The sequence below is a fragment of the Sorex araneus genome, chromosome 3 (genome assembly GCF_027595985.1).
Source record: "Sorex araneus isolate mSorAra2 chromosome 3, mSorAra2.pri, whole genome shotgun sequence".
Taxonomy (NCBI): Eukaryota; Metazoa; Chordata; class Mammalia; order Eulipotyphla; family Soricidae; genus Sorex; species Sorex araneus.
In genome coordinates, this window is record NC_073304.1 from 200,637,498 (window position 1) to 200,653,205 (window position 15,708).

The window sequence follows — 15,708 nt, forward strand, 5'->3', positions numbered from 1 at the left end:
TCCAAGTCCTGAATCAGCAAAGCAAGTGGAAATTTTAAAAATCCTCAAAAAAGTTTTGTTTCTGGTATGGATTGTCAAGTTAGCTCCATACCAGACAAACCTTCTGCAGATAACTACAAAAATATTTAAACAAATTTAATCTGGCCACATTTGAAAAATTAAAACCTCATGAAATCAACACTTAAGAGATGGAAGCTTGGGATATTTCCTGCTTTTAGTTCTTAGAATAGAGACTGGGCCAAAGTCTGTGCTGTGTGGGATGGCTGAAGCTCTACTGAGAATCACCATCATTCTGGCTGGAAGAACTGGGGACAGACTTTGGAGCAATAACCCATTATCATCTAGATAACAATTGCCTCATCCTCATTTAGGTTTGGAATTCTCTCCCCCTCCCCCCAATTCAATAAAAAGTTTATTTAGGTAAATGGAAAGGAAGGGAAAGAAGATCAGGGAAGCTCCAAGATTATGGGAGGGGTATCTTAAAGCAGGATTCCTGAATTAAGACTTATTGTACCATAGGATATATAGCTTTTTATTTGCCCTGGATATCAGGCAAACTAGAAGGTTTCTTAAGATGGCAGTATTCTGTGGTAGGATTCCAAATACTATGGGCCTCTCCAGGCCTGAGAATCGCCGGACACTGTCCAGCACAATGTGATCACCCTGCAGGTTAGAGGCATCACTAACCTGCACTACCTTTTTCTTCCTTGGTGCTCTCAAGAGAATATTCCCGTAAGACTCAGCATTTTCTCTGGTATTAAGAAGCACAGCAACATCCTTGGGAGAATAGCCTTTTTTAAAGAGACTCTTGCACTTTTTTTTCACATAGCTCACTGTTCCCTCCCAACGCAAGTTCTTTTCAATCTTTAGTGTTCCTTTCACACCTGAACACCAGTTAGCTTTAAGTAGCATGTCCAAGGATTCGGGGGGGATGTTATCTGGAGGGCATCTCTTGACCTTGTCTAATTCACCTTGTAGCAACCTGGCAATTTCATCTGAATTGCGGACCACTTTTGTGAGTTCCTCTCTTGATTTCTGGGCTGAAATACGGGGGAGGCCACTGTTCATGATGTGGGTAGTTTGAAAGTAGTCTAGAAAGATCCAGAGAATTCCTGGGCTGTCCTTTTCCCTCTTAATGATGTCTCTTGCTCTTTTGAACCAGTTTCCATCTTCAGTGCGGAAATTCTGAGCTTCATCTATAATGATGTGTTGAATATCTTTACAGTCATCCTTCATGAATCCTTTCCGGGTCTTTGCTTGGCAGATCCTTTTGTTACTGTAAAAAATATAATTACACATTAGGTTTTCTGAAGCAATTAATTAACCTATCACACTCTTGCGAACACTACTATTATCAGAGGTCATTTTGCCACCTAACTCTCAAGGTATAAAGAGACTGGGGTTGAGAGGGTTGGGGGGTGAAAACAGTCTGAACCTCACTTGGTGACTAGATCTAATTGCTCACCTGACAAAGTTCCTCAGAGGCTGGTTCTCACAAACATAGAGAACATTATTTAGCTCACAGTGAAACACATTCTTGATCTTCTCAATGATGTTCAAGGCTATGACTGTCTTCCCTGTGCCAGGTAAACCATGAATAAACAATTCTCTGTGTTTGCGGAGATTTTTGGAGAGCACCTCATATTGTTCAACTGTAAGTAGATTTAAAAATTCACAGCCAAGCTGGTCACTCAAGAAAGACCTGAAGCCAAGCAAGACAACCACAAGGGACTGTAAAAGTGCTTCCATTTTCTGGATGACTCCAAGGTTATAGGATTTGGGATAGTTGATTACAGCACTGAAATCCCAGAAGGACTGGGCATTGCTCTCAGGATGCAGGAGGAGGAGCTTGGGCATGACATACAGATTTCCAGTATAGCCCCCCATGTTCACCAGCTTCTGCTTCAAAGTAAAGGCAGTCTGGGTGCAGTAGAACCACCCATCTTCCACTTGTTCTCCAAGAATGGTGTAGAGAATGGGAGGGCTGTTCTGTGCTATCAGCAGGGCATCACAGAGGACTCCCTGGTTCTCTTGTAACTTTAAGTCCACAGCCCAACTCCTAGAAAGGATCAAAACTCCCTGGGAGAAAGGAAGTATCTGATTATTCATTAATTCTTGCAGTCCTTCATGCTCTGAGCACAGCTCCTTCCAGAGGGGTTCCGGGGTATACCGCAGATGACCTGGGTGTACTAGAAATGAAAATATGAAAATATTTTTAAAATATTGTTCATTCTATTTTGTATAAACAACAAATTACATTAGGAAGGATGGTTAGTATCCCCCATAAATATAGAACTCCAGTGAAATTTCTTATAGTTCACACATTTTTAAAAAAATTTTTATCGAATCACCATGTGGAAAGTTACAAAGTTTAACTTTATGTTAAACAGACAGGTTTATGTCTGTTATACAATATTCAAACACCCATCCCTTCACCAGTGTCCATATTCCACCACCAAAAAACCCCAGTATATCCCCCTGCCCCAGCCCCCCGCCCCTGACTGTATAACTGATGAATTTCACTTCATTTTCTCTTTACCTTGATTATGTTCCATATTTCAACACAAAACTCACTATTGTTGTTGGAGTTTCCACCCACGAAAGACAGCCCTACTACCAAGGAAGCATTTGATAATTAGTTTTCCATTGCTGAGAATGAAGAGATATGTAGCCCCACTGCTCCAAGTACATAACTTTTTTTTTTCTTTTTCCTTTTCCTTTTTTTTTCTCCCTCATCCCCCTTCCCGCGCCTCACAGTATGGTGGACGCCACGCCGCATTTCTCCCTGAAAATGGGAAACAACCGGGAAAGAGGGATATTTCCTCTTCTCAGCCGGCGTGGGACTGTTGCTTAGTTCACAGTCCAGAGAAGTGGCTGCTACATTAATAACCTTCAATATTTCAACAAAAACTCACTGTTATTAGTTGGAGTTTCCCCCCAAAGTCAGACCTGTTCAAAAGGAACCGTTTCACATTGCTGACAATTATAGATGTTAAGTCTGTTTGGATTTCTGTATAAAGCCCAGGGAAAATTCTGCCAGAAATTGCATAGCCCAGCTCACAGTCCCGGAAAAGCACTTTTTATATTAATGACTACAAAGAGCCTAGAAAAGTAAATAAAGTATTTGAAAAGTGGCACAAACTCGGAATTAACAGTAATTTTCATGGGACTTGATGAATGTTTGACATATATATGACAATTTCATATCATATTCCTGTCATAAATTTTAATTGATAATGTCAATGTATGAAGTTAAATAAGTCCTTTCCCTCTAAAAATGTAAATTTCTTTTTCTAACCATCAATTCCTAGACAAAGCCCAGTCAGAAATATTGGCAGATGAGGTAGTTAGATAACATGGTACTGGGTCTCAGATGCCTACTTTGTGCTGCCTCAGACTCATTCCTCACATTGGTGATGCCTCTTGTTCAGGCTTTTCCAAGAGAAATTACATTGTCAGGGACAGAGATAGTAAAACAGGCAGGGCACTTAATTTTCATGCAACCAACACGGGTGTTTATTTTTTTTTATTTAGTTATTTTTGTTTTGGGTCACATCTAGCAATATTCAGGAGTTATTCCTGGCTCTGTACTCAGGGATCACTCCCAGCAGTACTTCAGGGACCATATGTCTGGCCAGGGATCAAACCTGGCTTGGCCACATGCAAGCCAAGTTCCCTATCTGCTGTACTATCGCTCCAGCCCCCTAACCAAGATTAAATTTTGTGTGGTCCCGAAAGTCCACCAGGAGTGTTTCCTGAGCACAGAGCCAGAAGTAAGAACTGCTCACTGCCGGGTGTGGCAAAAAAACAAAACATGAACAAAAAAAAAATTAGCTCGTCGTCTCATTTTATATATATATATTTCTAGGTAAAAACGTTAATGATTTTATTTGGGGGACTGGTCGTACCCAGCAGTGCTTAGTGATCACTAATGGCAGGGCATGGGGTACCTACTTTGGGGTGCTGGGGATCAAACCCAGTTTAGCTGAATGCAAGTCAAGACTCCAGTGGAACCCACTGTATTATGTTCCAGTCAAAGGTGACTTTTATAGTTAACTATTTCATTCCTTGAAAGAGGACCAGTGGTCCTCATCTAGTGCTTTTCCTCTTGTTACTAGTCACTTGTCATCCCGTTGATCTTTGATTTGCTCGAGCGGGTGCCAGTAACATCTCCATTCATTCCTGTCGCGTGCTAATGTAGCCAATGGTATCTGCTCGCTACAGGAACACAAGAGCCTCTACTATTCATTCAGGGTTTTGACAAGAAGTCTGACCATCTCGTAGGTGGGTGGCCACGTGGTCTTTTGACATCCCGTGGAATCCAGTTGGTAACAGCTCTAGTCCAGTGGTCATCTATAAATCGCATTACATGTCCGGCCCATCTAATTTTCGACGCCTTGGAAAATGAGACAGTGTCCCTGATTCTTGATCATTGACAGAGGTCAGAACTCTGGATCCCTTCTCTCATTTGAGTGAAACGTGATACTCCAAGCATAGCTCTTTTATTCCCCTTTGGGATACCCGAATATTGTTCTTGTCCTGTTTTCGTAGGGCCCAGGTCTCTGAGTCATATGTTAGTGCAAGAAGAACGGTGGAGTTGAAAAGATGTGCCCGGAGTCGGAGGTTCTTCATCCTCTTAACCACTTCTTCCACGATCTTGAAGGTGTTCCACGCTGCTCTCTTCCTCTTGCGCAGTTCTGGCACCAAGATATTCCTCATGTTGAGTTCTCGACCCAGGTACACATAGCTGCTGCATTCAGAGATGTTCATTCCGTTGAGAGCAAATGGAATGTCAGGGACTAGTTTGTTTTTCATGAACATTGTTTTGGTGAGATTCAGCTGTAGTCTGACCTTTCCACACTCCCAGAAAAAGTCAGCCAGCATTTGTGCCACTTGGCTAATGTTTGGTGTTATTAGAACGATGTCATTAGCAAAGCAGAGGTAGTGTAGTTGCTGACCGTCTATCTTCACTCCCATTCCTTCCCATTCCAGTCATTGCATGACGTTCTTGAGGGTGGCACTGAAGAGTTTTGGTGAAATGTTATCACCTTGCTGAACTCCTCTCTTTATGTCGATGATTACTTCCTTGTAGGATGGTGAGATTCTGGTGATGAATCTGTAACAGAGCTCGAGGAGGATTTTGATATACTGAGTTTGAATGCCCTGTTTGGCTAGGGCTTCGATGACTGCTTCAGTCTCAACAGAATCAAAGGCCTTCTTTAAATCAATTAGACAGAGCGACATCTTGAACTCTTGTGAAACCTCAATGAGCTTGGTCACTGTGTGGATATGGTCAATCGTGCTGAATCCTTTTTGGAACCTGGCTTGCTTGCATGGTTGTCCTTTGTCTAGTGTTTTGCCTATTCTACTCAGGATGACTTGAATGAACAACTTGTAGACAACGGACAACAGGCAGATCGGGCGGTAGTTGCCGATGTCGGGGATGTCTCCCTTCTTGTAGAACAGAATGGTCCTGCTGGTTTTCCTTTGGGACAGAAACTTGTATATGGACAAGTAGCGTGTGAAGAGCTGAACCAGTGTATTGACAAGTACTGGTGGCAGATTCTTCCGGTGTTCAGGTCTGACCTTGTCTCGACCGGGTGCTATATGTGTCTTTAGGGACAACATGGCATGTCGGATTTCAGAAGGGAGGACGGTGGGAACAACATATCCATCCTGTAGAATTTGTTATGTGGGCAGATGGACATGGCTTTTGAAGAGATCTGAGTAGAAGTTGTGAATAATCCTCTGCATTGCCCTCTGGAAGATGTGATAGATCCATCAGGACATCAGAGGGCAGTCATCTTGGTCTTGTAGTTGGCAAAAGATACTCGAGTGTTGCGAGTACTTTTTCCGGGTTTAGCCGCATCAGCCAACACTGCTCCTCTTCTCTCTTTGAGGTCTTCCTTTATCGCATCTCTGCACAGCTTTGTGAGCTCGGACATTAGCTTGTGGTTGCCTGAGGCTCACGCCAAACCACGTTGACGAATGAGCTTGAGTGTTTCCGAAGACAGGTGTCTGTTTGTGGCTTTCTCACTCTCGGCATTCTTCGCACAGTCATGGAGGTGCTGAACCAGTCGATCAGATTCCTCAATGATGGCATCTTCCTATGTTGCCACAATAGTGCCAAAGAGCTCCCAGTTGGTGGTCATTCTGGGAGTTCCCTCCTTAAATTTAAACTTTGCAGACCTTTCTCCCCATTCTTTGAAGTAGAATTTTGCAGGAAGGAGATGGTGATCTGATCCCGTTTGGAATTTTGGGACAATAGTGACATCGGTCAGGCAAAACCTTGATTGAATATGATGTGGTCAATTTCGTTGTGGAACTGTCCACCGGGAGACTCCCATGTCCGACGTTTAGATTTGGCCTTCTGGAACTGTGAGTTACCATGAATGGTCTTGGTTGACATGATGAACTCAGACAGTCTCTCACCCTGTTTGTTCCATTCTAGGCCATGGGTCCCAATATGGAGTTCTTCGGGTGACCTTCTCGGTCCTTCTCGGTCCTATCTTGGCATTAAATTCACAGACAATGATCTTGTAGGTGTGGTCTTCTTTATAGAACTTCTCCAGCTCCATGTAGAACTTGTCAATTTCTTCTTCATTGTAGTTGGATGTTAGTGCGGAGACGACGAAGATAGAAACTGCCAGCAGTGAGCCACATCTGTTCAAGTGTAATTGTTTGATTTGGGTTGTTAGGTATTCAAATGAATCAATGTTCATGGACAACTTCATATTGATGAGGACACTGACACCAACGCCTCTATTGTTGCATGTTCTTTTTTTTTTTTTTTTTTTTTTTTGCTTTTTGGGTCATACCTGGCGATGCACAGGGGTTACTCCTGGCTTTTCACTCAGGAATTACTCCTGGCAGTGCTCAGGGGACCATATGGGATGCTGGGAATCGAACCTGGGTCGGCCACATGCAAGGCAAACGCCCTATCAGCTGTGCTATCACTCCAGCCCCTATTGTCGCATGTTCTGAGGAACAGTTCTTTTCCAGTGTTGAAAATGGTGTGATGTGATCGATGCCTTCTCATTTCAGTCAGACCAATGATGTCATACTTGATCTTCTGTGCTTGCACCACCAGGTCCTCGATGGGTGCTTTGGGATGCCAGCATAAGTGCGTTGAAAGTACAGACAATCATTTTAGTCCTTCCTGTCTCGTTTTGGCAGTCTAGTTTGTCCCTGAGACTTTGTTCATCCTTCTTAACATTGCCGTATTGGGGGCTCTTTCAGTGTCAGGCGAATGAGGCCCACTGTTGTTACTGTTTTTGGCATATTAAATACACCACGGGTAGCTTGCCAGGCTCTGCTGTGTGGGCGGGATACTCTCGGTAGCTTGCTGGCTCTCCGAGAGGGATGGAGTCTTTTAGGGTGGCCTCTAATCTCCCTTATAGGTGTCCCCCTGGTTCACACCATATTTGAACCTCATAAAATGTGGTGCAGTAATTATGGAAAATGGGTATTAAGGTCTTATAGGTCTTATAATGTGTCTTATGATGTGAAGCCTCACAGAACCAGGTAAAACAGAACTTTGTGACCTTGGTCTCCAGACTTAATGGGACCCAGAAACAGAGATCCTCTGCCGGCTTCTCCTAATCTCCAGCGCCCCGGGAACAGACTCAGATGACCCCACCCTACCGGGGCCAGATAAATATCTCATCTGCTGACCTCCTCTATCTCCACTACCCAGCCACCGCCATGTTCCAGGCCACTTTTCAGATACTTGGACACTCAGGCCGAGCCTCACACATAAGTGAAGCCCCAGAGAACCAGGTAAAGTAGAACTTTGTGACCTTCGTCTCCAGTGCTTTTCCTCTAGTTGTACAGTTAAATCAGTGAGTAGTTTACAAAGCCTCCGAACATCAGAATCACTTGATAAACTTGTTGAAATGCAGATACATAATTTCCAACCCTGGAAATGTATGCTGGCAAGGTGCAAGTTTAACTACTATTTGTGGCATTTCTGATCACCAGACATATATGGCAACCACAAAGTTAGATGATTTTTAAGGGTCCCTGATCCTGTGCTATCACTCCCCAAGGGCCTGGTAACCTTGTCACTCTATCCAACAGAATTTCAGAACACTATTTTCATTAGATTGCTTTTAATTAGGTGCATTAATTTATTTCTCTTTCTCTTAATGAAAAAAAATGGCACTTAGTACCTGGAAATAATCGTTGTTGTAGTTCCTTTTTATGTTCTAAGCTTTTCTTAGAATACACTGGTTTGCAATTTGGAGGGCATTGGGAGATATTTAACTGAGATTCAAAGTCTTCAGACAATTCTGAAAGAAAGAAAGAAAAGTAATGTCACCTATATGATTTCATCCCTCCCCGCTGCAACAGTCCATAGGAGTAGGTGTCTATGTTTCACTTTGCATGGTCTGATTCTGATGTGATTAAAGACACAAAGGAAGATTCTGCATCTTCTCTTGCCTTTATGCCATATTTCTACAGACCCAGCACCCACCATGAGAGAGTCTCATTAATATAATACTCCCTTTTCCATGTTTCAGTAGCAACTGGTTAAATTGTAAAGGAACTTAAAACACTCTTTCACGATGTGCATATACACCTCCACTAATCACAATCTCAATAAATCTCAACCAACACTTGCACTTGTCTCCCAGGTTTGATCTTATGCTAAACTGAGGTACCAAGATCACACTAGCATAAGGTTCAGAGGTTCCAAACAGATGAGTCTACCTACATCAATCTGTAGTCAACCAAATAATTTATTCCGAATTTTTGTTTCCTACTTTTTTCTTTTGTGATAATAACCATTTACTTAATATCTGATTTGGGGCGTTTTATCTCTCAATGAACTCTTCTGTGTGCATGGTCTTCTTCTGTAGCACTGTCGCACTGTCATAGCACTGTCATCCTGTTGTTCATTGATTTGCTCGAGCGGGCACCAGTAACGTCTCCATTGTGAGACTTGTTGTTACTGTTTTTGGCATATCGAATATGTCACAGGTAGCTTGCCAGGTTCTGCCGTATGGGCAGGGTACTCCCAGTAGCTGTCTGGGCTCTCCTAGAGGGATGGAAGAATCAAACCTGGGTTGGCCGCATGCTAGGCAAACGTCCTACCTGCTGTGCTATCACTGCACCCCAATCCATCTTCTTCTATGTACAAGATTTAGAGAAAGCAAATTTCAGTGTGTGTGAGGAGTGCAAAGTCATAAAAAAAACTGTAAGAAAGGAACAAGGAAGAACTTTATCTCTCCTACCTGGATTTGTGTCCATCATCATGTCTACCCATTCTGAAGGTGTCAAACTGCAGACAAGCCTGTCCTTCACCATCCATGAACTGGGAGCTTCGGAGAACACTGCACAGCAAAATGGCTTCACTTGAATCATACAGAGATAACCGTGCAATGTTCCGTTGTGAAACACATCAGCAATTCTGATTTTATAATCCACCAGTGGTTGGGTAGAGCAAAAATGAACAACAGGCAACTTTAAAATTGATTCTGTGATTGTTCTTTCTAAAGTATTACAGTCAACATTGTTTTTCTCACATCCCAAGACTCTCTTACTTTTATCATCCACTCCAATAAAAAGATAACCTCCTTTCGCATTTGCAAATGCAGATATATATTCTGGAATTATGTTTTTTACATATTTTGTGATGTTGCTTGTAGAAAATTGCTTAAACTCTACATATTGAGACTCAGGAAAAGGCAGGATATCACCATATTCAAATCTGGCAGTTTGAAAAACTTGGTTAGGAGAATGTGATTCAGAATTAGGATCCTCATCCTGGGTTTTTTTCTTAGATGGCAAACACTCATTCATCATACTACCTTCTGCAGCTCTTTTCTTTTCTTTAAGGGTATCAAATGCAAAGTTTGATGTCATGCAGAGTACAGAGGTGCCTGATCTATAGTATAAGTTAGAACTCAGGCTGCAAATCCGGGGCAACCTGTCTCCAGAGGAAGGGCCACTGTTCCAAGATTTAACAAAAAGGTAAAAATATCTGCCCTGTTGCTCAGTCTCAAAGAAAGATGGCAAATCAGGAGACTGAATAAGTTCTCTCAAAGCCTTTTCTAAATCCAATCCCATCTCCACTTGATGCGCCTCCTTGGTTGTCACTGTTATCTGAATCACTCCTCCACCTGAGTTCAGTAAGGCACAGGCAGCCTCTTCAACTTTCTTCTTCTCTTGATCTCTCTGAGTTTTTTCCAGCTTCTTTCTGTTCTGTTCACCAAGAGTTACTTCTCCCACATTGATGACCAAGTCAGGATTAAATTGGTTCCCCATCAGTGAGTACATATTGACCTTGTAGCTGAAATTATTGAGACATGTGTTTAGTTACCAATAAATCATGGAAAAAATGGTTTATTCATTTATTCATTCATTCATTCATGTGTTAGCAAATATTTCATCTGAGTTAATGTACCTACCAGTGAGCAAGAAAGGAAGATGTCCATCTCTTAAGGATCTGTCTACTCAGGATTGGAGGATAATTAGACCAGCATTTACAATCCAGAACGGTGAGGGTTATAATAGGGGGGACATATTAAAGAGTTCTTTGAAGGGGCCAGTGAGATAGTATAGCGGGCAGGGCACTTACCTTGTATATGGCTGACCTGGGTTCAATCTCCAGCACCCACCCCATATGGTCCCCTGAGGACCATCAGGAGTAAGCCCTGAGCACCACTGGTTTGCCCCCCAAAACCCAAAAATAAATAATAAAATAAAAACAATAAAGAATCCCTTGAACTAAACTGGAGAGCAGAGTTTCAGTAAGTCTTCCAGAGGTGATACTGAAGACAAGACTTTCTAAAGATGTTCTGGAATTGATTGGGTGATGTTATACGAATCTAAGCAATGAGAAGAGGTAGATGTGTATAAGGTCACGAGAATGTCTTAAACAACTTTCCAATCATTGTCAACTTTAAGGGACCAGTAAAGAAGACAACTTGTGAAGAGGATACTTATTCAGGAAGCAAGAGGTAGGACCCAAACCAAGAGAATCTCAGGAACCAGGCCCCCACTAAGGTCTATGGTGTCTGATGCTGCTTAGAGCTACAGTTAAGTGATCGCTGGAAGGTGCTATCTCTTTTATCATATCAGTCCTGAAGGACCTACAGGATTAAATGTAAAACAGAGAAAGGCAGCCAAATTCAGGGATTAAGATTACAATTTCCTGAGTTCCAACCATAGGTCTGCCACATATAAGTCTCAGTTTTTCTTTTTTGCTCTTGGTGTTTTTTGGGCCATACCTGGAGATGCTCAGGGGTTACCCTGGATCTGTGCTCAGGAATTGCTGCTGGAGATGCTTGAGGAACCATATGGGATGCTGAGGATTGAACCAGGGTCAGCTGCATGCAAAGCAAACACCCTATCAGCTGTATTATCTCTCCATTCCCAGGTCTCACTTTTTTCTTCCCACAAAGATCTATCAAATATTAAAGGCTTCAATGGCAAATTGACTAGTTACTGCCTATTTTACAGGCAGATGTTGATGCAAGTGACAGGAAACAATTATTGAGCAGTGAAGATATTAAGGAGAAGAATTTGTGTTTGTTTTGGGCCACATACAGAGGTCCCCATGGTTTACTCCTGGCTTTGTGCTCAGGAATTACTCCTGCTGGGACTCAGGGGGGTTCATATGCAGTGCCAGAGATTGAACTTGGGTCAGCAGTGTGCAAGGCACACTTATCTGCTGTACTATCTCTCCAGCTTCAGAAAAAAATTTTTTGGTGGGGGAGGTGGCAATGCCAGTTGTGCTTACTTCCAGCTTTTTATTCAGTAATCACTCCTGGCATGCTGTGGGACCATATGGAATGCTGGAGATTGAACTCAAGTCAGATGCATGCAAGGAAAACTCCCTGCCCTCTACTATCACTCTGGCTGGATTTTTTTTGTAACTCAAGTAGGTTTTTTTTTTTTTTTTTTTTTTTTTTTGCTTTTTGGGTCACACCCGGTGATGCACAGGGGTTCCTCCTGGCTCTGCACTCAGGAATTACTCCTGGCGGTGCTCAGGGGACCATATGGGATGCTGGGAATCAAACCCAGGTCGGCCGCGTGTAAGGCAAACGCCCTACCTGCTGTGCTATTGCTCCAGCCCCACAAGTAGTTTCATTTTTTAAATAACTTTATAAGTCATTAGTTTAGTTATAGGTATTCAATGTTTGAACACCAATCCCACCACCATTGCACTTACCCATCACTATTATCTCCAATTTTCCCAACTACCCTTGAGTCTGCTCTCATAGCAGACCCTCAATAATTTATTTTACATTGATAGTTATAAATAATTTGTTAGGGGCTGGAGCGATAGTACAGCAGGTAGGGCATTTGCCTTGCAAGCGGCCGACCCGGGTTCGATTCCCAGCATCCCATATGGTCCCCTGAGCACCGCCAGGCATAATTCCTGAGTGAAGAGCCAGGAGTAACCCCTGTGCATCGCTGGGTGTGACCCAAAAGGCAAACAAAATTTGTTAAAAGATGATCAATGAATGTTTCCTTAGAAGAAAGTTAGTGAAGATTGTTTTATCGCATCATGGAGCCCTTAAGCCTTTGTATAAGAGATTACTAAAATGTTACAGGTTAAGCCTTTTGTGTTAACATTTTGTTATTTGAGGTTGGTTGCCTTCTATGGTACATTCCCTCCAATCTCATGTGCTACTCCTGATTTATCAGTTATAGAGTTTGAGATGTTACACAGTCAAAATCACGGCTGTGCATTCCAGGGTGTACAAAATTTCTAATAGGGTGATACAACTGGAGTTAAATTCTTAACTGACTGGCAGCTTTGGGACATGTGCATGACTGTTGGGCTTCTGGAAGTACAGGGAGGTAGGGGGAGGTGAAAGTTCTGTGAAACCTGGAGATTTCATTCAGAAAACCTGTATACCTGAATGTTTCAACAAATTAATTTCTGGATGAGGCTCACCTAACTGTGGGGTCCAGCCAGAAGCGTGGCGGTGATTGTAGAGTGTGGAGGTTTTCAACTGTCAGGGATCTGAGCAGGCATGGGGACTCACTCACTCCTCTCCGGGCTGCCCCGGGATGACTCAGCCTTGTGCGGGAACCAGGAGACATTCTGCCACTTATAGATCTCTTTAGAGATTTATTTCTGAGTCTCTGCATGACATAGTTTTTTTATTGAATGAAACTTGCTTAGAAAGATATGAGAGGAGAGAAAGAGAGGAAATGTGTTCGAGGGAGAAACAAGCTTGAAGAACAAGCTGGCTGGATTTTTAAAAATACAGATCTAAAATTTCTCATTAATAGTCCACAATTGTTTATGTTTTAGGATGCTGTTCACCACACTCATGGCCAGAGGGCCAGTATCCCTGTCCCTGTGTCTAGGTCCCTTCTTAGCAAACTCAGTTCTCAGGCAGACTCATGGGGTCCGTTATTCCCTTACTATTTTTTTTTTTACTATATGTATGAGACATCATTTGGTATTTGGCCTGTTTTTGATTCACTGCAACCAAATACCTTTTCATTCCATCCAAATTTCAGTAACCTGCAAGATTTTATCTCTCTTTCCAAAGGAGTAGCATTCCATTGTGCATATATAACACACTTTCTTCACCCACTCATCTGTCCTTGGGCATTTGGGCTGGTCCCAGGTCTTGATTATTGTGAATAGCATTGCAATAAACAAAGGGATGCAAATATCTTCTTAATGATTTTTAGATGCCAGAGTACAATGGGTAGGCCGTTTGCCTAGCACGTGGCCAACCCGGGTTCAATCACCAGTATCCCATATGGCCCCCCAAGCACTGACAGGAGTAATTCCTGAGTGAAGAGCCAGAAGTAACCCCTGAGCATCGCTGGGTGTGACTCAAAAAGCAGGAAAAAATTAATGATGTTTGTGCTTTTGGGGGTAGATGCCAAATAGAAATGCTGAGTAATACGCTCACTTTTCCTTTTTAAAAAAATCTTGGCACAGCACAAATATTTTATTCCCAGTACTCATGATTCTAGATATAATGCATAAAAGATTTTAGTTTTGCTTTTGTAAAAATAATTTTTAAAAATTTACCATGAGATACAAAATTCTTTATGATTTTTAATACAAAGTTCTAGCACCCTTCACCAGTGTCCACTTCCCTCTACCAATGTCCAGGGTTTCCCTCCCACCCCCCAGCCTGACTCAATGGCAGACACTTCTTTTTCCCTTTCAGGTACTATGGCTTACAATACTGTTATTATAAGAGGATCATACATATAACTTTATCTCCTTTCAGCACCCAGTTTTTATCCAGAGTGATCACATCCTACTATCACTGTTATAGTGGTTTCTCTGACCTAACATCCCTCCCCCGATTGTGACAAGCTTTCTACTAAGAGTCAGTCCTCCTCAGCTTCATTTTCTCTTACTGTTTCTTTCGCAAGTGACAGCCATTATTCTATGTCTGTCCCTCTCCCTCTGACTCATTTCACTCAGCATGATGCTCATTCATGTATCAGTAAATTTCCTGACTTCATTTTTTTTTAATAACAACTGTGTAGTATTCCACTGTGTAGATGTACCATAGCTTCTTTATCCACTCATCTGTTTTTGGGTACTTGGGTTATTTCCAGATTTAGGCTGTTGTAAATAGTGCTGCAAAGAACATAGGAGTGCAGATGCGTTTTGTTCATTATGTTTCGGGGTCCTTAAGGTACATTAACAGAAACAGAATTACTGGGTCACAAGAACACTCAATTCCTAGTTTTTTGAGGAATACTCATATTGTTTTCCAAAAAGGTTGAATCAGTTGATACTCCCAACAACCATGAATGAGGGTTCCCCACCCCTGCACACAAGCTGACACATTCATTGTGATGAGTGCCTGTCTCTTTGGTGTGAGGAGTTACCTCACTCTTTTGATTTGCATTCACCTAATGCTTAATGATGTGAGCATTTTTTCATGTGCTTTTTTCCATTTGAATTTCTTCTTTGAGGAAGTTTCTGTTCATCTCTTTTCATCATTTTTGGTGGGATTGGATTTTTTTTCTTGTAAAGTTCTACTGGCACTTTTTGTGTCTTAGATATTAACCCTCCGTGGACAATCAAGAATCAGGGACGCTGTTTCATTTGCCAAGACATCAAAAATCAGATGGGCCAGACATGTAATGCGATTCAGAGATGACCACTGGAGCTAGAGCTGTTACCGACCGGATTCCACGGGACGTCAAAAGACCGGATGGCCGCCCACCAACGAGATGGTAAGACTTCTTTGTTAAAACCCTGAATGAAAGATTTGAGGCTCTTCCTGCTCCTGGAGTGAGCAGATATCATTGGGCTACACTAGCACACAACAGGGACTAATGGAGATGTTACTGGCACCCGCTCGAGCAAATCGAAGATCAACAGGAAGACAAGTGATACAAGTAAAGTGAACCCTTCATCAGATGAGTGGTGGGTGGCTAATTTCTCCCAATCTGTGGGCTATTTCTGTGTTCTGGTCTTCATTTCCTTTGAGAGGCAGGACCCTTCCTTCCTTCCTTCCTTCCTTCCTTCCTTCCTTCCTTCCTTCCTTCCTTCCTTCCTTCCTTCCTTCCTTCCTTCCTTCCTTCCTTCCTTCCTTCCTTCCTTCCTCCCTTCCTTACTTCCTCCACCCTTCTATCCTTCCATCCTCCCTTCCTCTCTCCTTCCTTCCTCCCTTCTTTCTTTCTTATTTTTTTAGGGGTGGGGGGCATTGGCAGTTCCTGGCTCTGCATTCAGGGACCACTTCTGACATTCTCGGGAGACCA

General features: G+C 42.5%; 1 protein-coding gene across 1 annotated transcript; it reads right to left on the bottom strand.

Annotated features, from left to right (window-relative positions):
- Positions 1 to 498: 498 nt before the first annotated feature.
- LOC101544686 (schlafen family member 13) lies at positions 499 to 10,281 on the bottom strand. The gene is made up of 4 exons (XM_055132223.1): positions 9,237 to 10,281; positions 8,172 to 8,291; positions 1,466 to 2,189; positions 499 to 1,276 (listed from the first exon to the last, which is right to left on the bottom strand). Exons 1-4 carry the CDS (start codon positions 10,279 to 10,281, stop codon positions 499 to 501), a joined length of 2,667 nt encoding a protein of 888 aa, XP_054988198.1.
- Positions 10,282 to 15,708: the final 5,427 nt, after the last annotated feature.